The 27,207-nt window shown below is 44.4% G+C and overlaps 1 protein-coding gene across 1 annotated transcript in view; it reads left to right on the forward strand.

Annotated features, from left to right (window-relative positions):
* The window catches only part of GALNT8 (polypeptide N-acetylgalactosaminyltransferase 8), a 34,032-nt gene extending 7,327 nt beyond the window's left edge, over window positions 1-26,705 (forward strand). The window contains exons 3-10 of the mRNA XM_077828404.1: window positions 4,576-4,759; window positions 7,154-7,351; window positions 11,159-11,273; window positions 16,095-16,280; window positions 18,778-18,915; window positions 23,021-23,116; window positions 24,377-24,544; window positions 26,547-26,705. Of these exons, the coding sequence (XP_077684530.1) occupies window positions 4,576-4,759; window positions 7,154-7,351; window positions 11,159-11,273; window positions 16,095-16,280; window positions 18,778-18,915; window positions 23,021-23,116; window positions 24,377-24,544; window positions 26,547-26,705 (1,244 nt within the window). The remainder of the gene's footprint in view (window positions 1-4,575; window positions 4,760-7,153; window positions 7,352-11,158; window positions 11,274-16,094; window positions 16,281-18,777; window positions 18,916-23,020; window positions 23,117-24,376; window positions 24,545-26,546) is intronic.
* The last annotated feature ends 502 nt before the right edge of the window (window positions 26,706-27,207 follow it).

Genomic DNA, 27,207 nt, shown 5'->3' on the forward strand with positions numbered 1-27,207 from the left:
TTCCAAGGAATCATTGTATCCCTTCCTTGTCTGTTGTCTGAGGTAGCTCTCTCTCAGTCAGTCCTGTTGAAGCTGTTTCTATTGTATGAAATACTTAGTCATTGGAACCTGGGTCTCACAGGTGGGTGACCTAGCCACTAGGGTATAGAGTCATTGTTACTCTCTTCCTGGCCCAATTAATATTTAAGTATGTTATACACACCTTCAACAGGTGAGACTGAGACAGAATACCCTATAGCCCAGTCATTAGGGCACTGTCCTGGGAGGTGGGAGACCTGAATTAAGTCCAATGAGTGCTCTAACCATTAGTATATAGGATATAAGGGGACATCCTTCTCAGTTTTGTGCAGAAGGTAACTTCTGAGAACTCCTGTTGGATTGGGCTTTGCAGGCAAGATAGATGTAGGAATGCCCATTCTGAGGATCCCACTGGAGTTTAGGTGCTGAGCAGCTAAGTGGCATCAGGACTTGGGTGGCTTTGCAAGTGTCCGTTGTCAGAAATGTAGACATCTAGGGGATTTCACTTGCAGAAACTTAGGTGCCTAGGGAATTTAGGAGCCAATAGGCTTAGGTGACATCTAAGCAGGGTTTTGGAAGATCTAAAGTTTGAATTTAGACACCTAAAGTGACAAGTTAGATGTTTAAATCTCTTAATGGATCTTGCCCCAACTTTCCCCCCCAGATCAAAATGTCATGTATGCAAACATTAGTACCCTCTAGACCATCAAAAAGTTGTATTTTCTAGGTATCAAACACAAACCAAATAGCATTCTACAGATATAGTGTCTGCCAAAATGAGTGTTGACTGCACAGTCATGTGCTCTGTTTTTCTAAGGGAACCTGACAGAATTCTGCTGACATGTCAGGCATAGAAGAATATTTGGCAACAGGCATCTCTCCAAAAATGTCTCACTTTGTAGGTAGTGGAAAATGTTCCCTTTTCACATATATTTTAAAATGATTTTGGGTCTGTACATAAGCGAAGGGATTCATCTTTTTCTCTACCACTACCAACAAATGTACCCATGCCAGTGGCCCCTACTTGCTCTATGATCCCCAGAGCAATGAGCCTATCCAGCTCCTTTTTTAGCCTCTGCCTCTTGGGTAATGAGAAGTTTCCTAGGGGTGTGAATTGTGGCATGGGTTAGGCTCTTTCAGTTCTATTCTGTACTCTGCTGAGAGCTTTCCTATCCTCTAGAAGGAACTCTCAAACTCTGCCTTAATTGTTTTGGTCCCTTGTCTCGCCAGTCTCTCCTCTTGATAGGACCAAGGGTTTGACGTGTTTTTACCCAATAACAGGTTCTTTTTTCCCCTGGTAATATTGCATGCTGTATCTCTTCCAGTTTATTTACCCATACGTCAAGTTTGTATATTCTATAAGCGAGGATCAGCTCACCATTGCAAATCCTGTGTTTTACAAGCTCAAAAGTTTATCCCTTCCACATACAGGAGAAGGGCCAATGAAAGATATTACCTTACCTACCTTCTCTCTCCTGTCTTGGATTGGACACGGCTACAACACTGCGAACAGCTGTGTTTTACTTGCTTATCTTTCACTACCTGTGACTTTTTTTGTGTGTGCTAGTAACACTTTCTGGCAACATGGCTTGTGCAAAAGTATACAACTTAAAATTAATAAGTGTCCCATTTTCTTTCAGGTTGGCAGGCCAAGAACCTTGTGCTGCAATGTTGTCCATTACTCCTAGGAAGAATTCAACTGAGCTAGTTTCAGAGTAACAGCCGTGTTAGTCTGTATTCGCAAAAAGAAAAGGAGTACTTGTGGCACCTTAGCGACTAACCAATTTATTTGAGCATGAGTGAGCTGTAGCTCACGAAAGCTCATGCTCAAATAAATTGGTTAGTCTCTAAGGTGCCACAAGTCCTCCTTTTCTTTTAACTGAGCTAGTGGTGCTGTCAATGTCTCCTTGTCCACGCTATGCACCATCTGCTGGCATTTGCAAACTCTTGCAAAATGATGTGCTCAATTGCAGTTCTTTCATCTTTTCTCATATGCTGGGCATTGTTTTGGCTTGTGCTGGTTGTCACCGTAACCATGTACTGTTTTTGCTGGACTCTGACTTTGAGAGCTATGTGCCTTTCTGCCTCAAGTGTCTTTTTGTGTGTGTCACGGGGTCCACTCACCAAAGGTGGTGCCTCCTCCTGGCCACTCTGGGGATTAGCTGATTCCAGGTCCGACACCTCCTTTCTGCTTTTTGCCACGCACCCTGCCTTCTCTTCCTTGCTCTCAGCGAGGCAAGATGCTTGGTGTTCGTGGCTTAGCCCTCCATTCAAGTCACATGTGTCTTCCCCTTCCAGGGTATCAAACTCTTCCAGAGTGAACTGTCCCAGGCAGTCTGCTTTCCACTGCCTGGTCTATGCCACTTCCCCAGTGGCTGGTAGGGGAACCTGGGCCTGCCCTCTGCTCCAGGTTCCGGCCCAGGGACCCTCTAGCCAGCACCCAAGGACTGTTCTGTCCTGGACATTACTTCCTGTTCCCTGAGCCTTTCCTTACTTTCTGGCTTTTCCTCTTTCCCTGGGTTTGCCAGCCCCACCTTCCAGGGAGTAGCTATAGCAGGGGTAGGCAACCTATGGTACGCATGCCAAAGGCGGCATGCGAGCTGATTTTCAGTGGCACTCACACTGCCCAGGTCCTGGCCACCGGTCCGGGGGGCTCTGCATTTTAATTTAATTTTAAATGAAGCTTCTTAAACATTTTAAAAACCTTATTTACTTTACATACAACAATAGTTTAGTTGTGTATTATAGACTTATAGAAAGAGACCTTCTAAAAACGTTAAAACGTATTACTGGCACGCGAACCCTTAAATTAGAGTGAATAAATGAAGACTTGGCACAACACTTCTGAAAGGTTGCCAACCCCTGAGCTATAGGTTACTTGATTCTATAGCTCCAAACATACGTCCCTTCTCCTAGGGAGTGACCGCAGACTGTGGTATTTTGGATTCTTTCTATCATGTCCACAGTGTCAGAGCACTGTCCACTCTCATTCTGGACTGGGTGACTTCCGTTGCTTGCAAATTTCCAGTTGCTTAGTCAAGGATTAATTCTGGATTTCCCAGTAATGTCTCTCTGAGTTTTTTGTTCCAGATGTCAACCGCAATCAGGTCCTTTGTTAGAAGCTTAGGTGGGACCTTCTGCCTCCAAAATTGCAAGATTGTCTTTTCAGCTTTAGTTCAGTTGCAAGCTCTTTATAGTTTTACTTTCTTTTTGTACCCTCAGGTTAAAAACATCTCTCCCCTAGGTCTCATTTTTACATGGAGTGCAGAGCTCCTCAAATTTCTGTACTGCACCTTCATAGCTGGTCCTCTCTGCCTGAACTGAACGCCATTGAATGCATCAAGTACATCACAACCTGCTATTGTCAGAAATAAGGCTACATTCTATTGTCCTTTTCTCAGGACTTCATTGCTTACAGCTGCACAGTGAAGTGCTTCTTAATTCTCTTCTGATTGACTTCCGTGTTCCCAGAGAGTTTTAGCTCTGGTGGAGCTTTTAACTGCTCCAATCTTCCACGCAGATTTCTTTAATTTCTTTCTTTAATTTCTATTTACTCCTGGTGCCATGTGATTGCTCTGAACCCAAAGTGCTTGAATTGCTCTGAACCCAAAGTGCTTGAAAGAGATCCTCTGTATTCAGTGACACAGTTCCCAAATGCCTCTGCATAACAGAACATGGGTTCTGCGGCACCCTGCTCCCTGCAAGCTGCCTGTCTTTGAAGCTAAGCCACTTAACGGTACAGTTCCCAATACCACATGGTGTACTGGGATATAGCTATGAGATGAAAGCAGCAAAGTGAACATTTAAGCTGATTATCTGGATAAACTTCCTAATGGTGATATTTTAGGCTGAGGAATAGGCTTCCTGGAGAAGTAATGGAAGCCTCATTGCTCTTAAAATTTGACTGGACAAAGCATTAGGAAATCTACTATAGGGAACAATCCTGCACTGGTCCACAAGGAGATGGACTGGTTCATCCATGGATCTTTCCCGTTTTGAATTTCTATAATTTTCTAGGTAGATCCTTCTTATTTCTGCCTTTGGAGAAGGAAATGGTGGCCCCATGTCCCAGGAGAGCACATCCCTACTCATATTACATAGACTCGTGTTTAGCATTTTCATGTTGGTATATTCTTTTGCAGGTGCAGTTAACTGTAGACACAAATGCTAGCAGTTAGACATCTAATTGCCTGCTCTTCGGGAACAATCAGGTATTTAGAGGTGTAATGTCTGGTATATGTGCCCATAATTATAGTGGGTGCAATTAAGTTTGGGCTCAAAATTGTGGCCTCCAAAATAAAAGCTGGGTTTAAAAATCAGGTCTATTAAGTCCTGGATGAGCTGTTACCCTAGGTCAAGGTTTACTTCCTGAGGAGTTCTTCTGAGTAACCAAATAATTCTAGCCATTATTTTTGAAGGAAGAAATTTATAGTGATGTCGATGCTGAGAGAAGCTGGAAAAGGTGTCATCTAATTAGTCTTTTCTGTTTTCCAATCTCAACAATTTCCATTAATTGGAAAAAAAAACCCACCCTAAAATGTGCCATACTATTTTTAGAGGCTCTAAAAGGAAATTTGGATGAACAGATAAAAAATTACAATGCAAAGCATCCTGGATTGCTAAAAATTGTGAGGCATCAGAAGAGAGAAGGCCTAACACAAGCTCGGATTTCTGGCTGGGAAGCATCTACTGCTGATGTTGTTGCAATCTTGGATGCCCATATTGAAGTAAATGTTGGATGGTAAGATCATGAGGGAATTGTTTTCTGGGAGGGAGGAGTCTAACTGTGGAGCTCAGGTGCATGGCTTTGCTTCTGCCTTACCAAAAAGTGCCATTGTGTACAGGGCTGGCCTTAGGGAAAATGGTGCCCTGGGTGAACCCCCTGCAACTTCAGCTCCTTCCCCAGCTGGGAGCCAGTTTGACCGGCTCACCCCTCCACCAAGCTGGGCCACGGCACCCACGGTGCCCTAGGCAGTCACCCACGTCACCCACCCCGAAGGTCAGCCCTGATTGTGTATGGCAAGTAGAGGCCACCAACTGGATGTTTACTTTTGATTGGCAAAGGGATGCACTGGTTTGGAAAAAAACTGGCACATTCAAATTAGGGAAGCAGTCAAATAACAGAATAGGCTATTTACAGAAGTGCAGGCAAGCAGCGCCCAGCTTCTTTGTATCTGTATTTGTGAGCAGGAGATTGTCTCCCTTGTTTATACACATACAGAAGACACTCAATCAGAACTTATGCAGATTGTTTTCTTTCAATACCAAACTCCTGATCTATTCCTTTCTAGGTACTTGTAAAGAGCAATAGCATCCATCAACTGTTAAATAGGAGTTAAACCAAACTAATGTGTACTTGTGGTCTATTTAGCATGGTTAATTATTATTACCAATTAATGATTGCATATAGAGTTATAGATGTGCATGGCTCATTACAAAGAGAACCGAGACAAGGTCCCTGTTAACAGGTACTTATGATATAGTTTAGATCAGTGTATTTACCCTCCTTTTCTGTACCATATCTCTCTAGCATACGTCTACCCTGGTTGGTTGGGTTCAGTGCTTGACCACTCCCCACATTGTTTCATTTCCCTAGTGGACAGCATTTAATCTCTGAGACTGTGTTGCATCTCTAATCTCACCCTATCTCATGCTATGGTGGCCTTATTCGTCACAAGATAGCACAACAAGGGACTCCTCCTATTTGTTGTTGTTATTTTTATTGCAATAGCACCTAGAGGCCCCAGCCAGGGATCAGCGCCCCATCATGATAGGTGCTGTGCATACACAATGAAAAGAAGACCCCTGCCCCCAACAGTTTAAAATATAAATATATGGTGAGAGGCAACATAGTGGTATAACAGACAGGCAAGGTAACAGAGAGGTGATTATGGCTAGAGTAATTAGCAATGGTTATGGTGCATGAACTGCTGGGATAGCCTGGGAGAAAGTGTAAGGCTACTAGAGAGAAAGATGGATTAGTAGTACATAAAACCTGTGTGACTGGGGTCCCAGTGGGGGCCTTCTGTGGTCACTCAATTAGGGTGAACTGCAAAGAATGGGACAGACAATCCCCCGAAAGCTGTGGACATTCCAATACTTAGCCAATACCAAGCCAGCATAAAACAGTTTCTTTTATACCTTACTGGTTACTCAGAAGTTCAAACAACACAGTTTCCTTAAAGTGATCCAGCCTCAGGCCTCCATCCACGTACCCACGTCAAATATGATGAAGATTTCTGAAAATATTATTTCATCATATAAAAGAAAAGGTTCTACCAATCCCAAAGGATCGGACACATTGCCTTCCAGGTTAATGAATGTTTTAGGTCTTCCCCAAATACATGCATATAGCCAATTCTTATTAACTAAACTAAAATGTATTACAAAACAAAAGAGAGAGAGAGAGTATGGTTAAAAGATCAATATACATACAGACATGAGTTCAGTTCTTAAGATTCAGATTCATAGTAGAGATGGTGAGCTTTGTAGTTGCAAAGAGTTCTTTCAGAAACAGTGCATAGGTTATAGTCCAATGTTTATATTTCAGAGCGATCCAGTTAGAACTGGGATCTCAGTCCTTATGGCCTAAGTTTCCCCTGTATGAAGCCATAAGCAGATCTGAGAGGAACAGGATCAGGACCCAAGGGTCTTTTATACAATTTCAGGTCCTTTTTTGACAAGTTGGCGTTCCTCTGGAAACAAAAAATAATTAGGATGACTTTGAAGGAGATCCCTCACCAGTACTTAGCTATATGAATTAAACATGAGGCAATTTACTTGTTCCTCCACCATTCACAGTATATTTCAAAGAGAGATGAATACAGAGATATCCCATGTTTACAATTCATTTAAATGTCAGGATGTTCTTTTGATCTTCTGAACTAACAGAATACAACATAGACAGGGACTGTTGATTACATTGTTGATCCTACTCATACATATGTAAATACACAAAAACACAAACATTATCTCCCCACATGTTTTTAAGGGTTGTTTAATTTTCAGGATGTTTAACCCTTTCTGGCCATCCATCACAACCTGTCATTGCTTGGTAGAGCTGAGACAGGAGCCAGGGTTCATCAGGTCCATACTTGCTGCAAGGTGAAAATAACGTAATTGTTCATTATCTTAGGGCTGAACCTATTCTGTCTCGAATCAAAGAAGATCGCACTGTTATAATATCTCCAGTATTTGACAATGTTCGCTTTGATGACTTTGAACTTCTTGAGTATGCTGTGGCTGCAGATGGATTTGACTGGGCACTATGGTGTCTCTATGAACCGTTACCAAGAGAATGGTATGAGCTCAAAGATGAAACGGCTCCAGTCCGGTAAGTCTGAATAGTATTCTTGAAGGAACAAAGACCCCAGACATCTGAGATGTTTTTAGACTTACCTTTAAAACTAACAAGGATAGGGTTTTCTCACGTGGGTGGGTAAGATATCTGCAAAATGCAGGTGAGTTGAAACTGTCACTTATCTGAAAGTGGTGTAGTAACATTAGAGATCTCATGTTGTCCCATGTGGTCTGTGTAAAAGGCTGGGATCCAGCTCTCCTGCATTCTAAGTCTGGTTCTAAACATTTCTCCCTCTGCAATCTTGGGCAAATCATTTAATCTGTCTGTCCAAGTTTCCCCATCTATAAATGGATAATAATACTTACCTACTGTCACAGTTGAGAGTTAACTGTACCTTTGGCTCCTCTCTAGGGGTATGTCTGCACTACAGACAGACACCCATGACTGGCCCATTCCAGCTGATTTGTGATTATGGGGCTTGGGCTAAGGGGCTGCTTAGTTTTCATGTAGACGTTACAGCTTCGGCTGCAGCCTGAGCTCTAGTACCCTCCCATCTCACCCGGTCCTAGAGCCCATGGTCCGGCCCAAGCCTGAACATCTACACCACAGTTAAACAGCCCCTTAGCCCAAGCCCCATGGGATCAGCCATGGGTTTTTAATTACAGTGTAGACATACCCTATGTCTGCCTGAGTGCAACCTCTCCAGGTGACAGGCCCTGTGCCTTTTCTTTACCTCCTTGTGGTGGAATCTCACATTTTTCCCACTCTGACAGGAGTACCAGATTACAGGCCTCTGAAGACCAACTGACTCCTCAGCAGGCCCGATTGGCTTCAAGCCCTGCAATTCTTCCCTTGGGAAGCTGTGGCCAGTATATGACTAGAGTGATGTGAAACAACCTTTTCGAAAGAAAAAATTGTTTCATTGTAACAGCAGTAACACAGCATAACAAGAAAAGGGTTTTGACACAACAGTGTACATGCATAATAACTGTCTTCCCTACAACTTAGATAGGCTTAGCTTACCCGAATACCCCCACTTCTGGGTCTGGGGTTCAGTCTGCTTCTCCACAGTCCCTGTGTCTCTCTCAAAACAGTTTATATATCTTACTGGGTAGTTCTGAGGTAACATCACAGTTAATAGCTCTTGATGTTTGCTGAAGAACATTTATCTGGGCCTTTCCTTCCTTTCCTGAGATCTAGCCCCTTATAACCATGTAGCAAACCATATAATAACAAAGAAATAGAATATTCATGAGATATGACAGGCATCTTCCAAGTCCTTCACACCTACCTCTAGGGTTGCCAACTTTCTAAGTGCACTAAACTGAACACCCTAACCCCGCCCCTTCCCTGAAGCCCTGCCCCCTCATGCCACTCCCATTCACTACATTTCCCCTCCCTCAGTGGCTCCTCTCTCCCACCTTCACTGAGCTGGGACGGGGGTTGGGGTGCGGGAGCAGGTGAGGCCTCTAACTGGGGGTGTGGGCTCTGGGGTGGGGCCAGAAATGAGGGGTTCAGGGTGTGGGAGGGATCTCTGGGCTGGGGCGGGGAGTTGGGTTGCAGGAGGGGGTGCGGGCTCCAGCTGGGGGTGTGGGTTCTGGGGTGGAGCCAGGAATGAGGGGTTTGGGGTGCAGGAGGGGGCTCTGGGCTGGGGCGGAGGTTGGGGCGTGGGCTTACTTCAGGCAGCTCCCAGTCAGTGGTGCTGCAGGTCTAAGTGGCCAGCAGGTCCGGCTTCTAGGTGGGGGGTGGGGAAGGGCAGAAGGCTCGGCGTGCTGCTCTCGCCTGCAGGCACTGCCTCCCCCAGCTCCCACTGGTCGCGGTTCCCAGCCAATGGGAGTGCAGAGCTCAGGGCGGGGGCAGCATGCAGAGTCCCGTGGCCCCCTGCCTAGAAGTCAAACCTGCTGGCCACTTCTGGGGTGCAGCACGGTGCCAGGACAGGTAGGGACTAGCCTGCCTTAGCCCCTCAGCACCACCAACCAGACTTTTAATGGCCTGGTTGGCAGTGCTGACTGGAGCCGCAAGGGTCCTGTTTCGACTGGGTGTTCTGGTCAAAAACCAGACACCTGGTCACCCTACCTACCTCACATGTGGTGGTGTGAACGTTCTCTTTTAAAGTAGTGCATTTTGGAGATGAAAGTCATTATGTACATTATGTCAGCTGGACTGCTATGGATACACGCATGGTCCCTCAGTATGCCAACATTTCTATGGCTGACTTAGCTTCCTTAGCGCTTGTCCCCTAACACCACTACTCTGCTTGTGCTACATTGATGACATCTTCATCATCTGGACCCATGGGAAGGAGGCTCTTGAGGAATTCCACCAAGATTTCAATGATTTCCACCCTACCATCAACCTCAGCCTGGACCAGTCAACACAAGAGGTCCGCTTCCTAGACACTACAGCGCTAATAAGCGATGGTCACATAAACACCACCCTATACCGGAAACCTATTGACCGCTATACTTACCTACATGCCTCCAGCTTTCATCCAGACCACATCACACGATCCATTGTCTACAGCCAAGCTCTAAGATACAACCGCATTTGCTCCGATCCCTCAGACAGAGACAAACACCTAAAGAATCTCTATCAAGCATTCTTAAAACTGCAATACTCACCTGGTGGTGTGAAGAAACAGATTGACAGAGCCAGAAGGGTACTGAGAAGTCCCTACTACAAGAGAGGCCCAACAAAGAAAGTAACAGAACGCCACTAGCCGTCACCTACAGCCCCCAACTAAAACCTCTCCAGCATATCATCAAGGGTCTACAACCTATCCTGAAGGATGCTTCCTCACTCTCACAGACCTTGGGAGACAGGCCAGTCCTGGCTTACAGACAGCCCCCCAGCCTGAAGCAAATACTCACCAGCAACTACACACCACACAACAAAAACAACAACCCAGGAACCAAACCCTGCTACAACCTCTGGTGCCAACTCTGTCCACATATCTATTCAAAGGACACCATCATAGGACCTAATCACATCAGCCACACCATCAAGGGCTTGTTCACCTGCACATCTACCAATGTGATATATGCCATCATGTGCCAGCAATGCCCCTCTGCTATGTACATTGGCCAAACCGGACAGTCTCTACGCAAAAGAATAAATAGACACAAATCTGACATCAGGAATCATAACATTCAAAAACCAGTCGGAGAACACTTCAGTCTCTCTGGTCACTCAATAACATACCTAAAAGTGGCAATTCTTCAACAAAAAAACTTCAAAAACAGACTCCAATGTGACGGTGCAGAACTGGAATTAATTTGCAAACTGGATACCATCAGATTAGGCCTGAATAGAGACTGGGAGTGGTTGGGTCATTACAAAACCTAAACTTAATTTCCCCAATACTAATTTCTCCCTACTGTTACTCACATCTTCTTGTCAACTGTCTGTAATGGGCCACTATCTTACCACTTCAAAAGTTATTTTTCCTCCCTTGGTATCCTGCTGTTAATTGATTTATCTTGTTAGACTGACCTTGCACTTCGTAAAGCAACCCCCATCCTTTCATGTATTTATACCTGCTCCTGTATTTTCAGTCCATGCATCTGATGAAGTGGGTTCTAACCCACGAAAGCTTACACCCAAATAAAGAGTCGTGGTAGAAATGAAAAGGGAAGAAACCAAATCTAGCTAAAGAGCAATTTATTAGGGACCCCCAAACTAGCACAAACAAAATAAGAATGCCAACGAGCCCAATACTCAGTCTCCCACTGAACAGGAAATTCAAAAGAGCATAATTAATTTTCAAATGTTTGTTTATTCCTCTTCCTGCTTATTTCATAGTTATTTCTTCTCTCCAACTGTATCTATTCTCTTTCCCAGGAGCCCTTCTGTTATGGGGATACTTGCTGCACATAGAGTGTTTCTGGGTGAGATTGGGGTACTGGATGGCGGAATGCATATATATGGAGGGGAAAATGTGGAACTTGGCCTGCGGGTAAGTTTAATTCTGCTTCTCTTATAAAATAAATAACGTTAAGTGTGGGAATCTGATTTTCAAAAGAACTCAGGGCCAGATTTTGAAGTGCTCAACACAGATAATTGGGCTAAGTTTTTCAAAAGAGCTCAGCTCCCATTTCAGTACCAAAATGAAATGGGCAGATTTTCAAAAGTACTGAGCACCTAGCAGCTATTGTGGTTAGATGTTTGGCTGTGTGTGTGTTTTTTTCCTGTGTGTTGCCCCAGCTCTGCGCAGACAGCTGGCACAGCAAACTTTGAGTGCACTGCCCAATGACCACAAGATCTGTTAAGATATGAAGGTACCAGGCCAGATTTATTGTTGACAAAGCACGGTAATAGTACCTGGCAGACTCTACGAGGATACTAAGACATGTATACCCATGACAATGGGCGCAGCTCAGTCAATGGTGGGACTTCCCATTCCCCCCGTGGCTGTACAAAGATACTCCCTCTGAGATACCTCGTTATACCCAGATACAAACAAGTTACGTATTGCCTCTCTGACATAGTTACTAGCTAGTTATCACCCATCACCTTGCACACGTTGATTTGATCAAAACATCTCTATTATGTACTGTCATCCTGACCTTATCTTTTGAGAGGGGTCAGTGTGTTTCTGTTATCCTTGGGGAATGTTTTTGTACCATCCTTGATATCAGGATGTGTTTGCGTGAGCACTCTGTGCCTAGCACTTCTTAGGAATGTGTATTTCTGAAATATCACCTCTGTTCTTGCCAGATTCTGTGAGCAGGTCCTGCCTCATACCAGGCCTCTGATACAGGGGCTTATTTCTCAGGCTCTCTTCCTACTACAGCTGTCATTGTGACACTTATGGCCGGACATTCTAAAGAGTTCAGCACCTGACATGCTGAGGCCTTGTCTACATGGTGAGTTACTGTGTACCAAGGCAGAGTGTGAATCTACAGCGCAGTAACTTGGTGTGGTGTCCCGTCCCACGTGGACACTGCTACAGCATGGCGGAACTCCCGGAGTGCAGCTTGGCATATTATGCTTTCAAGTAGTCAAGCTGCACTCCGGGACTTTCATTGCACAATGGTAGTGTCCACATGGGGCGTTGCGGCATGGCAAGCTGGTGCACAGTAAATTCACACCCTGGTTTATCATACTGTAACTCACCATGAAGACAAGCCATGAGCTCTTTGAAAACATGCAATATGAACTTATTTTGATGCCTAAAAAAGGAACTAAGTTCTCTTACAAATCTGGCACAGTGAACAAATATAGAACTGCCGAGTGTGGTATGTACAGCTCTCTGCACAAAGTTACTGTGATGGATGCTTGCTATCCTAACAGAACTGGATTAATCTTGCACATTTTAGTCTCGAAAGTGGTAAGCATAAGTTCAATGGCCATGAAGTTCTCAAAGGTTCAAACAAGTCCACCTTTCCTATATTCAGAATCCACAGGCAAGGTTTGAATTTGCACTGGTTTATGCATTGTTACACAGGTTTCCTGATTCATCAAATGTGGCCTTAGTGGCCAGGCTGGAAAATATTATTTTAGGTTTTAATTCCGTGATAGAGGAGACAGCAAATACACGTTCAGAAAGAAATGTGGATGACAGGTGCTGGCTAAGTGTGGGAAGGAGTTTGAAGGAGAGGACTGTGTACATCAGGGGGATCACTAGAAAAAATTAATCATGACAGGTAAATGTAAAGAAAGAAAGATGGTAAGATAGAAAACCAGGAAGGGAAGAATTTCACACAAAGTGTACTCAGCCTGGTATCTTCACTGCCACAGTAAGTCGTAAAGAACATTGCTAAGATTGTATAGTTTTATGTCCATTGATAATATATGTAAATATGCAATCTAAGATAACAAGTGTAAAATTCATGAGTTTCTAAGCTAGAGGTAGGAGGTAAATCCATTTCATGTGAAATATTACCCAATTGGAGAGTGACACTATGGGGTAGAAGATCTTGCGGTGTACTCCTCAAGAGCATTATCTGTTGACCCAGCAAGTCACCAGCCTGATTCAACATAGGAAGTGCTGTAAGAAGGGGCCGAGGTGTTGGGAAAGAAACATCCCAGAAGGGACCCTCCCCACATGTTCATCAGTAAACCTCAGAAGCCTCTCCTCAGGTAACATCATGTAGTACATGAGATGAAACCAAAGGAGGAAATGACCCTGCTCTGGACCCGGTTTCTGAGCGTGAGCCAGCAGCTTGAATCCCATATAAACTTGACGCTGCTGTGGGGGATTTAGAAAGGCAGAAGGTAATTACTCAGATAGGAACTGAGCCAGGAGCCCAGGGCTACCACCTCAGCCCAAAGTGCTAGGGGGATCTTTGAAAACACAGAGGTCAGGCTCTTGGTTTTACCTTTCATTTAAAATTCAGCACTTACAGCTGCACAATGCTCCTTGACGCCTTGCCACGGCCATGTTGTCTCAGTACGGATTTAAAGGGAAGGCCGTTGAGTCTTAAATCACCAGCACTACTTGCTGCAGCATATAGGTTTTCCAGTAATAGAATTTCAGACACATTTATTTCCTTTCAAGCTGCCAGCCTCCAAAGTAAACTGTCCCTTGCCTCATATTCCATGTCCCCTCTTCTCAGATAAATACTGGTAATGGATTTGTAAACCATTTGTTGATGGCTAATTAAGGTTTAGCAGCAGCAGTGGGAACATGTTGCATATAGTGATTAAACTAGAAGAAGGATGGTCCAGTCATTAGTTTGCTAGCCTGGGATTTGGGAGACCTCAGGTTAATTCCCTGCTGTGTCGCAGACTTCCTGTGTGACCTTGGGAAAGTCCCTTAGCCTCTCTTTGCCTCAGTTCCCCATCTGTAAAATAGGGATACCAGCAATGCCCTGCCTTTCAGAGGTTTTGTGAGGATCAGGCCCGCTGACGGGGGGTGGCAAAGGTGGCAATTGCCCAGGTGCCCGGGCGATTGAAAAGGGCCTGGGAGACCCCAGCTGCCACTGCCGACAGCCGTGCAATGAGGCTAAGGCAGGCTTTCTGCCTGCACTCGTTCCATGCTGCTCCCGGAAGCGGCTGGAACATCTTTGCAGTCCTTGGGGAGGGGGTCTTTGCGTGCTGTCCCTGCCCCGAGCACGACTCCGCAGCTCCCATTGGCTGAGAACTGCGGTCAATGGGAGCTACGGGGGCGGTGACTGCAGGCAGTGGCATGCAGAGACCCCCTGAGCCTCCTGCCTAGGAGCCACTGCTAGAGGGGTGTGCTGGTCACTCTTGGGAGCTGCCCGAGGTAAGCGCCGACCCCCTGACCCACTCCTGCACCCCAACCTCCTGCCCCAGCCTGCACCTCTCACCCCTCCCGCACCGCAACCCCCAGCCTAGAGCCTGCACCACACACCCAAACTCCCTCCCTGAGCCTGCACCCCATACCCCCTCCTGCACCCCAACCCCCTGCTCCAGCCTGGTGAAAGTGAGTGAGGGTGGGGGAGAGTGAGCACCAGAGGGAGGGGGAATGGAGTGAGCAGGGAGCAGGACAGGGGCATGGTCTCTGGGAAGAGGTGGGGCGGGGAGCAGGGCAAGGGTCTTTGGCTTTGTGCAATTAGACAGTTGGCAGCCCTACCGGGCAGGCATGTGGAAGCCCTGGCCATGCCGGAAGAGCACGCCCAGCAGTGCAGCTGGCAGCTCGCTGAGCACCAGCCAATGCAGGTGCAGCACCTCCCAAATGTCATGTGGATCATGTCGGCACCGGCGCGGCTTGTGTGTGCGGGGGGGGGCCCATTGACTGTTCTGTCCTGGGGCCCGGAATTGCTGTCGGTGGGTCTGGTGAGAATATATACATTAGAGATTGTGAGGTGCCCACTGTTACTACAGCAATAGGGGCCATTTAGTATCTAATTTATAGGCAGAATGTATTTTGTCTTATTCAACAGCAACTACTGCAGTGACTAAAGTGACATAACTGACATCCTGTGAGGAGAATCCCAGGTAGTTTTCTGTGGCTAGAAGGGTAGTGACAGCATCTCAAGGACTCAGGTGTGAAGTGTGGGAGGAATAAATATGGTAGATTCAGAGTACTCAGGATCCACCTAGGGAAAAGGTGGGATTGACAGGGGATGAACTCCTTTCCACTTTTAATACATTAAAATACAGGGAGGCCTCATTCTTCATTGCCCTGATACATGTATATTCATTTACACCATGCAAGGTGGGGGTAAAGCATCACCATATCAGAATGGTACCATTATACCTCTTCTCTGTGCTGGTATATCTGACTGCACAAAATGCAGGGGAATGGAGAATCAGGCCCATTAAATACATTTCTGCACAGAAAAGTGACTTCAAAAATAGCATTGTAGGGCTCCTTTTGCATCGTCCCTCAATGATTTCTTGTATCAAATGCTCTCAGTTTGTAAGCAGATTGATGGGGTGGGGGAGTGGGGTTTCTAGGTGCCAGCCCTGTAAACAGCCTGGGATAAGCACCCTTCTCCTGCACCCTCACTCATAATTAAGATTCTGAAGGGCCAGTTGTGCTCTTTGTGACACCTGTATAACCTCCTGCAGAGGATTTACACGGGAGTAACTGCTAGGTCCTCTAACTGGAAATTAATAATGATGCAAAAGATTAAATAGGCTCCACCTCACTCTCCTGTACCTGTGTTGGCTCTGCAGGGCCTAAAAGAAAAGAACTGAAAACTTCCCTTAATCGTTAAAGTCAGGAGAAATTACTCTGAATGCTGACAGTGAGCAGATCTGAGGTGCAATTTTTAGTCACTTGTGTAGAACAAAATCATGTTAACGACTGGTGAAAAGAGCCGAGTCCAAATGCACATTCATTGAAACTCCTGCTTCATCCATACAGGTTTGGCAGTGTGGTGGCCAGATAGAAGTCTTGCCCTGTTCAAGAGTTGCTCACCTGGAAAGAACGCACAAACCCTACTTGCTGGACTTGAGCATTGCTATGAGACGCAATGCCCTGAGAGTGGCCGAAGTGTGGATGGACGACTATAAATACATGGTTTATTTCGCATGGAATCTTCCTGTTGAGGTGGATATGCTTGTTTGGTTGTTTAGAATTGGTTTCTTTAAACTGAGATGGTAATTCGTATGGGAGCAAATGACTAATAGTGGTCTAAGCAGGCCAAGAAATCATAATGAGGCCAGAAGTAGCAAACAGAGGTGTTTGTGAGGTTTGTCCCTTTAAAACCTTTAATATTATTATTATAGTGCCTAAGTTCAGGAGTCATGGACCAGGACCCCATTGTGCTAGGTGCTGTACATAGAACAAAAAGATGGTTTCTGCCCCAAACAATGTAATAATTTCTAACTTTTTTAAAACAAAAAGTATGCTGTTTGGATTTTTGCAAGTTATGATAATAGAGCAAATGAACTGGGCATCCTTTAATATCTTTTAAAACATATAATAGGCAAGTCAGTTACTTTTCATCAAATGACCCAGCAACACCCTACACTAATTGACATCCATGCCCAAAATGCTGTAGAGTTCCACATCCCCACTATCTGACTCTCATTTTCTCACAGGCAAGGGATAAAGAAAGAGAGGGCCTTACAGCATGCTCTGCAGGCTGAGAAACATTTGTGTTGGGAAATCAAGTACTCAGAATTAAGGAAATTCAGAGAGATGGTTGAAAGCTCAACCTTAACTTTCCTCCATTGTTGTGCTCATGCCTTCAACTACAGTCTCTCTACATATCATTATAAGTTATGCCAATTAATACTATATATAATGCAAACTGGAATTTCTTATACATCGTTATTATAGTAAATCCCAGTGCAGTGCTTACATTCTTCAAGTTTGGCTAGATTTGTAAATCTCATAGAGATCGACAAAGCACACCTCACCAGCGTGGCAAAATGGCAGCTTCCTCTTTATACTTCAAGATATTTTTGGTTCTATTTCACATGTGTAAAATACGTAGTGATTTACTGTTCTTCATAACTAGTAACAGATCACATTTTTGTACACTGCCATTTTCCTTTAAATGTGACCTGGCAAAGGTGGTGGTGGTGGGAGGTTTTGTGACCTTATTTCCTTTATTTCTTGATGTAAGAAACTCTGCATACTGTTTTTAATTTTTATTTCCTCCCATTTAAAGACATCAGGAATGTCAACTCATTTTTTAATGGAAGAATTTATAGATCAAAGGTGTGTTACCCTTACCTGGAATAGTGTTTTGAGTCTTTAAGAAAAGGAGATTTTTTTTTTTTTTTGCCAGTGGCGTAGTTAACTAGATGTTAATGAAAACAAAATAGCTTGAATAAAAAAAACACTTATTCTCTCAATTAATTAGTTTTTACATCCATTGTATCTGTGATTTCATAGTGTTGGATCATATTAAAGAAGTTCTGTATTAAAATCACAAATGAGTTTGATTCCCCATAGTTTAAATTCCAGGGTATTACTAATTAAGAGGTCTCTTGGTTTTTGATGCTGTTTCTCTCCCTCTATGTGTGAAACTTGCAAGCTGCTAATTGTGTTAGTACATTCTAAGACAGAGTCTGTTCTCAAAGCAATTCTTTGTAACAACAGCTACTCACACAGAGAGAGACTCAAAGCAATACTCTGTAACAACAGAAACAGCACCCAGAGACTCCCCGCCCTTTTGTTGTATTCATCTTGCTTTGTTATCAATTGTGATTAAAATAGAGATAGAGGATGTGTGTGGATGGATGCTTGGTGTGGATAACAACTGAATGATCAGGGAGGTGCCAGCCTAAGAATCCAGTGTCCGTTGGCTGAAGAAGGTGTCAAGTGGAAATAACCAGAGGACCCCTGGAGGGCAAACTGGAATCCACCCAACAGCCTCAGGAATGGGAGAACCAAAGAACAAGATAACATCTGGCAGCACGGAGCTGTCAGGAATGTGCCATCTGCTGATTGATTCAGCAACAGCATGATGAAGCAATTCCCATAGACTGACATAGGAAGAAATTCCTATAAAAATTGACTCTAGAAAGTGAGAACTTTGGGGTCTAATTCTGCAAACCAAGTTCCAGGAGCATCAGATGTGCATCTGACAAGGCCCTGCTCCCTCCTCATGTCCAGGCCACCTGGCCAGTGGCTTGGCATGAGCAACTCTAAGGCTGGTAACTATGATAACAAGCTTTCAGAACCTGTGTGTGTGTGTATGAATAAATATGAAATTGAATGGAATATTATAGCTATAACTAACTGCTTACTATGATTCTTTCTGTATTCACAATAAATGTGACATTTTGCCTTTTTCCCCTTTAATAAGATCCTGCTGTTTTTTATTTTATTGGTATAACAATAGACATACTCATTCTTCAATCATCCATAGAGTCTTCCAGGCAAAACACAATCTGAATTTCTAATGTGAAAGTCATCAGGGATTTTTTAAAAGCAGATTTTAGATATTCTTTATATATTATGAAGAAGCAACAAAAAGGGGGTGGGGGCACAAGTCCATTTTCCCTCCTCTCTTCCCCCCTCCCTCTTGCAGGTCACTTTTAAAATTGTCTGAAAAAATGTGGTTTTTTGTTTTTTTGGGTGTTTTTTTTAGAATCCTGGTATAGACTATGGAGATGTTTCTTCCAGAAAGGAGCTAAGAAAGAAACTGAACTGTAAAAGCTTTGACTGGTACATAAAGAATGTTTATCCTAATTTAATACCTTTGACCACCATTGTTGGCTACGGAACAGTAAGTACTGTGCATGTCTACTGAATAGATGCAACAGTTAGATATCTGCAGTATTATGAAGGTTGTTGAAGGCAATTTCTTCTGTGTTCCTGATCAGTCTAGCCCGGGTTGCTCTTGTAAATTGGTCATATTCAGGTATGTTTTACTAGAGGTTTTAGAGACATTTAAAGTGAGTGTCGTCTTTCTGTAAAACTTTCTGTATCTATTGCATATCTAAACTGTGCCCATTGCATGTCTACAAGCATACGCATTACATAGCGTAGGAAAATATTTAGAAGGACACATTTTTGTGCCACATAAGAATGCTCATAGAGCAGGGAACAACAATGGATGAAATCTCTCCCTATAATTGTCTGCAAGGTTCAGTAGAATATTATGCAGACGCATCACAGAAATTAAAAGTTCAACAAAGGAATCATTGCTTGCTGTACAGCTATAAATCAAGGGAGGACAGTATCTTCTAGTCACTCATTTCAGAGTTGTTAAGTTGCTGTTTTAATTTGGACTGGAACAATAATCATAAACGTCATGATAGAGGGAAAAACTATAGCTACAGAAGAGTAAAATATACAGACTGTGAAAGAAACAATTGTCAATTTAAAAACAAAGGACCACATTTCCAGACCTCCTCTGGCTGAACTGGGCATACGCAGACTGTGCCATATCCAAACTCAAATGTGCAGGTTTTGCCAAGGGCAAACTCAAATGCATGCAAATCTTTGTTTTGTGCACAATGAAACTGAATACAATTGTTTTTAAAAATTCAATCAAATTATTTTTTTTCATCAAAAAGACATTTACAAAAAGTTTCAATGGAAAAAAATCAGCCTTTTCTATTGGTGATGCATATAGTGATGTGGTTTATATGGGACTGCTCTATGATTATACTGTGTCAGCGAACAATTGTGTTATAGCAGGGTTCCCTGAGGAGTTGTCTACACTGTAGAGCCTTTGCCAGAACCCCTAATGGAGATGCCCCATAAGTTAATTGAATGAGTTCTTCTGCCAGTGTACATAAAACACTGTTAGAGAAGAAATGAGCAGGTTGACCCAGAGGCGGATTTGAGTATGGGCTTCTTTATTGCGATACTTGTTCCCCTTGACCCAATTGTCGAGTAAGCACTGGAAAAATTACAACACACTCTTTTTATCTAAGTTAGTATGTAAATTCCTACATTTACTACAACGCCCCCACGTCTTGAGTAGTATGAACGCCCATACAATGAATATTAATAACTCTATACTGAATATAATTATCCCCACCCCTGATTACTGTTTACAGCATTAGTGTATTCTACAAATCACTTTTACTTTGAAAATACATTTCTTTACAATAATTGCAGCCACAAATTCACGTACAATCAGGCAGGCAGTTCAGTAGCCAGTTGGAAGGCATTCATTCCTCGAAGGGCCTGGGCTTCTAAGACCCGCGTTCAATGTTGCTCGACCCTGAGCTGCCCGTACACCTGCATTAAATAGTCCCAGTTCATCCAGGTGGGTTCTGGTACCACCATAGTCCAATTAGTGGGTATCTTTGGGCGTCTGGTTACATTAAGCTGTCGCACGGCTGGTATATGAATCTGATAAGTGTAATTTCCCAGCTGCAAGGAAAAGTTTCCTGGTCCAAATACCACTCTCTCCACATGCCTTCCACCCTCCAAAACCTGGCCATTAAGCATGGCCAATCCCTCCTAGCAAATTTTATTTCCCTTTTCCACCCAAAGCTGAGTGGGCATGGGTTCTATACACTGTAAGGGGGGTGGTTTCTGTGGCCATCCTTCCCATGTATTTCCCTGTCCCACCTGCACTAAGCCTATGCGTGGATAGTACACCTCGGACCCCATTAGAAACTGTGTGTCATTATTTTCCATTAGCACCTGCCATACGGGTTCTAGGGACCATTTCCATTTGCATCCAGCCCCAAACCCTGGCTGTAAAAGGGTGGGCGAGGTCTATTTTCCTCCAGCCACTCCCCTGACAGTAAGGGTACACTGACCCAGTGTACAGTCCCCCGAGGCTGTCTGCCAGGTGGCTCTAAAGGGTCAATACACCTTTAATTGATTTGCTACATTGGTTCCCTCCAACCCAGATGGCCATGAACCCCGGCGGGCATCTTGCAAGAGATTTACAAGATGATTGGTGAGGGTTTGTTGAACCTGGCCACATGCTTCTCCCCACAAAATAGTTTTCACACTGTTTACCAGTTCACTCATAAGGGATTCTGTAATAATCTTGAGAGTTTGAATGACATGTCCCAACAGTCAGTCAGCTGAGCTAAGTGCAGACCCCTGCAATAATCCACCCTGTCCAGTGACCCCAGGGCATGTTTCAGGCGTTGAATTCAAGCTGCTGAGTCAGCTTCCTGCAGCGAGTTCCAGCCTTCCCATAGGTAGTTTGTAAGAGCTCACCATTTTTGGATGTTCTTTTCTACTGAGTTTGTAATTGCCCATAGCAGCATTCTTTCACCTACTTTGGTAAACCGAGAACAGTTAGTAAATGCATTACTGAGGTACCAGACAGTGGGGAATGGAGTAATAGATATTTGTAAATCTGATGCGCTAAGAGCCACAGGTCTTTGGATGGGGGTAGACCACCATGGGGATAGGTGTATTACAGACAATTTGGAGGGAGGTGGAGGAGTAGGGAGGGGGAAGAGGTTTAATTAAGGTGCATTTTCCCTTGGTCCAAAAGGGGGCAGCACGACATGTCCAATAGAAAGGGGGTGCCATGCCTAAAGAATTTAGGGGAATCCAGAGAGGGGTGAGATTTTCATCCCATGTCCACGTTCCCCAGAGAGCCGAATCATTTCTCCGCAGGGTTAACGAGAGGGGAAAGGCACACACCCCTGCATAAACAATCACCTGAGTGGTTTGTACAAAGGGACCTAAGGGACCACCCATTCCTCCCACCTTAAACGTCCACTTTGCTGAACTATTGTGGGTATATTCGGGTGCTTGTAAGAAGCCATTATTAAACCACTGGAAAAAACAATTGGTTAGGCTGCATCCATTTTGCAAGTATGCTTGGCACCACGCACTGAGGGTGTCAGGGTCAGCAGATGGTGCATTAGGGGAAAGGGAGGGGAGAGTGGATTGACATGGGGTATCCTTGGGGTGCCCCATGGGCCATGGTGTGTGATAGCATGGAAGATGTAGGTTTACTGACCACTTCGGGTGCTTTGGGTAAGGCAATGCACCCTTTTCCCACCTCTTTGTACCCACAGTGGTGAGGATAGGGAATGAACCCCAGGTGATATGCAGTACCACAATATGAACACCTTTCTGAACCACAAGTTCCTCCCTGCCACCAAGGAATTGTTCACCTTTGATACTAGGGCCACTGTCGGACTTGTAGTAGTACTTTGGTTCCTATTGCTTTTCAGAATTTACTGGATAATGGGCTGGATGCTCCGGGGTGTAATACTTTGATTCCTGTTGCATTCCAATATCCACCGGATCAGGGGCTGGATAACGAGGCCGATCAAACCTGATGCAGAGGGCTGTGGGAATTATCCACAGGAATGGCCATAGTCCTGAAAAACAGAATCACTTCATTCCTTTTGGCATTTGGTTAAGGCATTATAATGCTTTACCTGAGAGACATGAGCCCACCAGTGCTGACCCTCATGCTGACCCCCAGAGATGGATGAATCATGTCAGCTACCAGATAAGGACCCTTACATATCCCAACAAACACCTCCCTCAATGACATTAGCTAAGCGAAGCACTCTTTGGTCAGTATAGTTCTGTCTACACGGGGGTTTTTGCTGGCATAGCTACATTGGCCAGTGGATCTGATTTTTTCGCTCGTATAGCTAGCCGAGCAAAACTTTGTAGCGTAGACCAAGCGCCATTGTTTCTCTTATGTATAGACACTAGAAAAGCCTTTAGATTTGCTTCTCATGTTTTCTGGGATTAAGTCAACTCTGAAAAGCTGTTTTACAGTTTCTTCTTCTAAATCCATCCTATGTTCTCCCGTTACTTCAGAGCTCTGAAGCAAAACTGCAAACCAGCATAGCTCTCAGCAGAGCTTACAAAAACAGTGGTGGGAACAGGAAGATGTGGTCGTTATTCCATGCATTAATATGCCTGTTTTATCTCTGTAGATGAAAAACACTCTGAATGAGAACATCTGCATAGATCAAGGCCCTGTCCCTGGGAACACTCCAATAATGTATGGCTGTCATGCTTACTCACCACAGGTATTAAAAACAAGCTATTTAACTGCAACCAGAAATCTTTTGTTAGCCTTTGCTTTGGATTCTTAGCTAGACATTGAAATAGACTCCTGAAAATTGTTCTTCATGTGCTGTCATGCAGGGAAGACTACATTTTATTTTGTAAGTTGCATTGGCCTGCTAAACCCGGGGTTGTGAGTTCAATCCTTGAGGGGGCCATTTAGGGATCTGGGACAAAAATTGGAGATTGGTCCTGCTTTGAGCAGGGGGTTGGACTAGATGACCTCCTGAGGTCCCTTCCAACCCAGATATTCTATGATTCTATGAAGTAAAATCCCAAATCAAAAATGAATGGCTGTAGTCTCATAGACTTTAAGGTCAGAAGGGACCATCATGATCATCTAGTCCGACCTCCTGCTCATTGCAGGCCAGGGCAGATTCCATCATGGTCTAAGTACATTAAGTCAGTTCCATCTTTATGGGGAGGTGACCTCACTTACCATCTCCCCTTCCCATACACATATTGACAATCATTGTTCTTGCCAGTGGTGGTTCCAGCACAGAGGCGAAGGTCTGAATGGGATGCAGACTGAACTCTCACTCTTCACTTCTTGTTCTGTCACTAGGAAGGACACTAGTGTTTATAGTTCCACTGTAATAATCTACCTGTTTTCTATGAACAGAGGAGAACAAGAGTGATGTCATAGATCTAGTGCAGGGGTGGCCAATCTGAGCCTGAGAAGGAGCCAGAATTTACCAATATACATTGCCAAAGAGCCACAGTAATACATCAGCAGCCCCCTATCAGCTTCTCTACTCCCAGGGCCTCTCATCCACCGGCAGCCTTCCTCCCTGCACCTCCTGATCTGCTGTTTCCTGGTGTGCAGGAGACTCTGGGAGGGAGGGGGAGGAGCGAGGGCATGGCAGGCTATGGGGTGGGGGCAGGAAAGGGGAGAGTGGGGGCAGGGCCTGTGGCAGAGCCAGGGGTTGAGCAGTGAGAACCCCTGGCCCATTGGAAAGTTGGCACCTGTAGCTCCATCCCTGGAGTCAGTGCCTGTACAAGGAGCTGCATATTAACTTCTGAAGAGCCGCATGTGGCTCTGGAGCCACAGGTTGGTGACCCCTGCTCTAGTGGGTCAAATTCATCCTAGTTTAACTTCAGTGATATCAGTGAATTTGGCCCAAGGTATCCAATGTTAGCCAGTTTCACAAATGTCTGGTATCCTCCTTTGGGATTTCGTCAATGTCTTAGCTCACCTACTCCAATGTAACGTTCCCTTTCAGCACTTGTTTTATCTCAGCACTGGAGAAATGTATATAGGAGGCCTACGGTCTCGACAGAATACAGTAGATCGGTGCCTAACTGACCCTGGCACAGGGGACCTGCCATTTATAGAGCAATGTAATGAGGCTGTGAAAAAGGGACTGAACATGCATTGGGATTTTAAGCAGGTAGGTGAATTTCTATGTCCCTACATTTCAATGGCATCTTTCATCCCGAAGGAGCCTAAAATGCTTTACACACGAGGACAAATTTGTATATGGGGAAGTCCCAGCTGTAGGATTTGCACATGCAATTCAAGGAGCCAAGCTGATGTCACTGGGAACAGCAGGTGCTTCACACCTAATGGATCAGGACCTGGATACCTTAAACTCTGTTTTATCCTCTGCTCTCCCAACAAGACACCCAGCCTCCTTAGCAACAACACAGCAGGACGGACCCGGATTCTGACCATCACTCGCTGGGATCAGGCCATCCTCAGCCGCAGGAGCTTGGCTACTACTTGTCAGAAGAGATCAGAGTGGGCTGACGTCTGTTCAGTACAAAGTGATCTGATAAAGCCTTCACCCAGGACAGACAATTTTTACAAAGGCAAAACAGCCCGACCCAGCAAAGCCATACTCCTCTGCCCCAGAAAAATATCTTTGGATTTGGGATTTGAGTTCCTTAATTTTGTGCGGTACTTAAACACCGCAGTGATAGCTGGCCTCAAATCATTAGATAGACCGACTCAAGTTCTGGGCACAGGGCCTCCCTCTGCTTTTTGGGGATCTGGTCTAGGATACTCAGATACTACTGTGATGGGGTGGTATAAAAATGTAGGCAGGGAGAGAGAGAAGAGCATGGTGAAGAGTTTGACAAGTTCTTGGCAGAGAGAATTGAGACCAGGCAGAACTCAGGCCAGCCTGGCTCTGCTCCCCAGGGTTCTCAACCAAGTATCCCCTAATTGCAATCCTCTTTCATCCCCCCGCCCCCCCACCCCCCGCCGCCAGTTAGCCTGCCCCGCGGGGAAAAATGTTTTGAAACATTGTAGATCACCCACCTCAGCAATGTTACTGATCTGGCATGAAGGGTGGGTTTCTGACAGATTTCTTTTGTCCTTAATCTGGCTTGTGACACATTTGTCACATTTGGAGACAATTTAAAGTAGGGAATGGATACCTTTGAAAGGCTGCCAATACATCTTAAAAGCAAACCTATAATTCATATAAGTCATATACAAGGCTATGCTGTGACACACAAAAAACTGAGTTTTGTAGCAGGGCCCATTGAAGCTGGGTGGACCAACCCTATTTAAAAGGTAAACTATATTAAAGTGTAAAGCTTTGGGAGCATATTGATATCGCTATGATTTCACCTCTTTAAATTACTCCACCCTACAGAAAACATTTCACATTCTAGTATTGACTTGTGAAAAACCAGCTGCCTTGAGTGAGTTCCCTTTGATGTTGGGGTTGTCCTTGTGCAACATGTGCATTAGTGCCAGCCTAAAGACCTATCCAGTGATTTATTTGAACTCTAAAGAAGGTAACTGTATTTGAATAGGCTTTATAGATTTCCCTGTAATTTTCCTCTGATCTTTCTTTGTCAGTACACATGAAGACTCTTCTGTTTACCAGAAAAGACTTGTTTTTGTATCTCTGATTAATTTATAGGGATCACATCTGTAAATATTGTCCAGGCTTTGAATACTTGAATAACTTTATCATTCTGCTGTGTCACTGGTTTGTCCTCTTCTTTGCTGACCTATAGAGCCATAGATTTTAAGACCCAGAAGGGCACCTAGATCATCTAATCTGACTTCCTGTATAGCACAGGCCACGGACCCCACCCAGCACCTGCACACTATTCCAACAACTGAAATGAGACCAAAGTATTTTTTCTATTACTAATTTATTGCTAACTGGCAGCCTGATGCTAACTTCACTCTAGAATAATAACTTTCCACCTGAAGCTGCACAGTTTGGTTCACTCAGTCAAACCAAGAAACTTTCTTTCCTACTTATGACCACAGTCAAGCTAGATGCAGTGACAAAAATGTATTCTGTCTGTGTGCGGAGAACACTTTCACTGACCTGACATATTACAGAAATCAAGAGAATTGTTTACTGCCTTGGCACTCAGTTCTGAAATGCAGACTGCAGCTTGTCTCATGCTTCTTTCATTTTGCAGGGATCATCCGTGATGAACAAGAAAACTAGGAGATGCCTCGAAATTGTAAAGGACAATCAGTCTTCGCCTGACAGACTTGTAATGCAGAACTGCAGTGGACAAAAATGGAATGTTCAACACACAGTTAAGGATTGGGGTAAGAGAAGTGCTCTGAGATAGCTTATTTATCCCAACCAACAGATGACTTGGCATTTACTCTAGGAAGTGGGGAAATTGGGATCACCAGGAAAACATTTTCTTCAGAGGTTTCCAAAGAAGAGCAAGACTTCTATGTTGCTGGGACATTACACGATGGAGATTACCTCAGGTAGACTCTGTAACATTTTGGGGAGCACATAATTAGTATGGAGGAATGTATGCTCTGAATTATGGGAGGATATGGGCACATAAACAGGAGGGTGACAGACATATGTACCATAGGTAGTTAGTTATCGTTGTGTGTATTTAAATTGGCAGTCAGTGAGGACAAACTGGAACTGAAGACTGGATGAGAGAAAATTCATCTTGTGTAGACCACTCGGGCAGGAGTTTGAAGATTCTGTGGTAGAGGGGAAACTAAGGAAATACAAACAGAGATGTTATGAAGCAGGGGTTCTCAAACTGGGCGTCACAAGGTTATTATATGGGGCGGGGGTTGCGATCTCTCAGCCTCCACCCCAAA

This window comes from Eretmochelys imbricata, chromosome 1 (genome assembly GCF_965152235.1).
Source record: "Eretmochelys imbricata isolate rEreImb1 chromosome 1, rEreImb1.hap1, whole genome shotgun sequence".
Classification (NCBI taxonomy): Eukaryota; Metazoa; Chordata; order Testudines; family Cheloniidae; genus Eretmochelys; species Eretmochelys imbricata.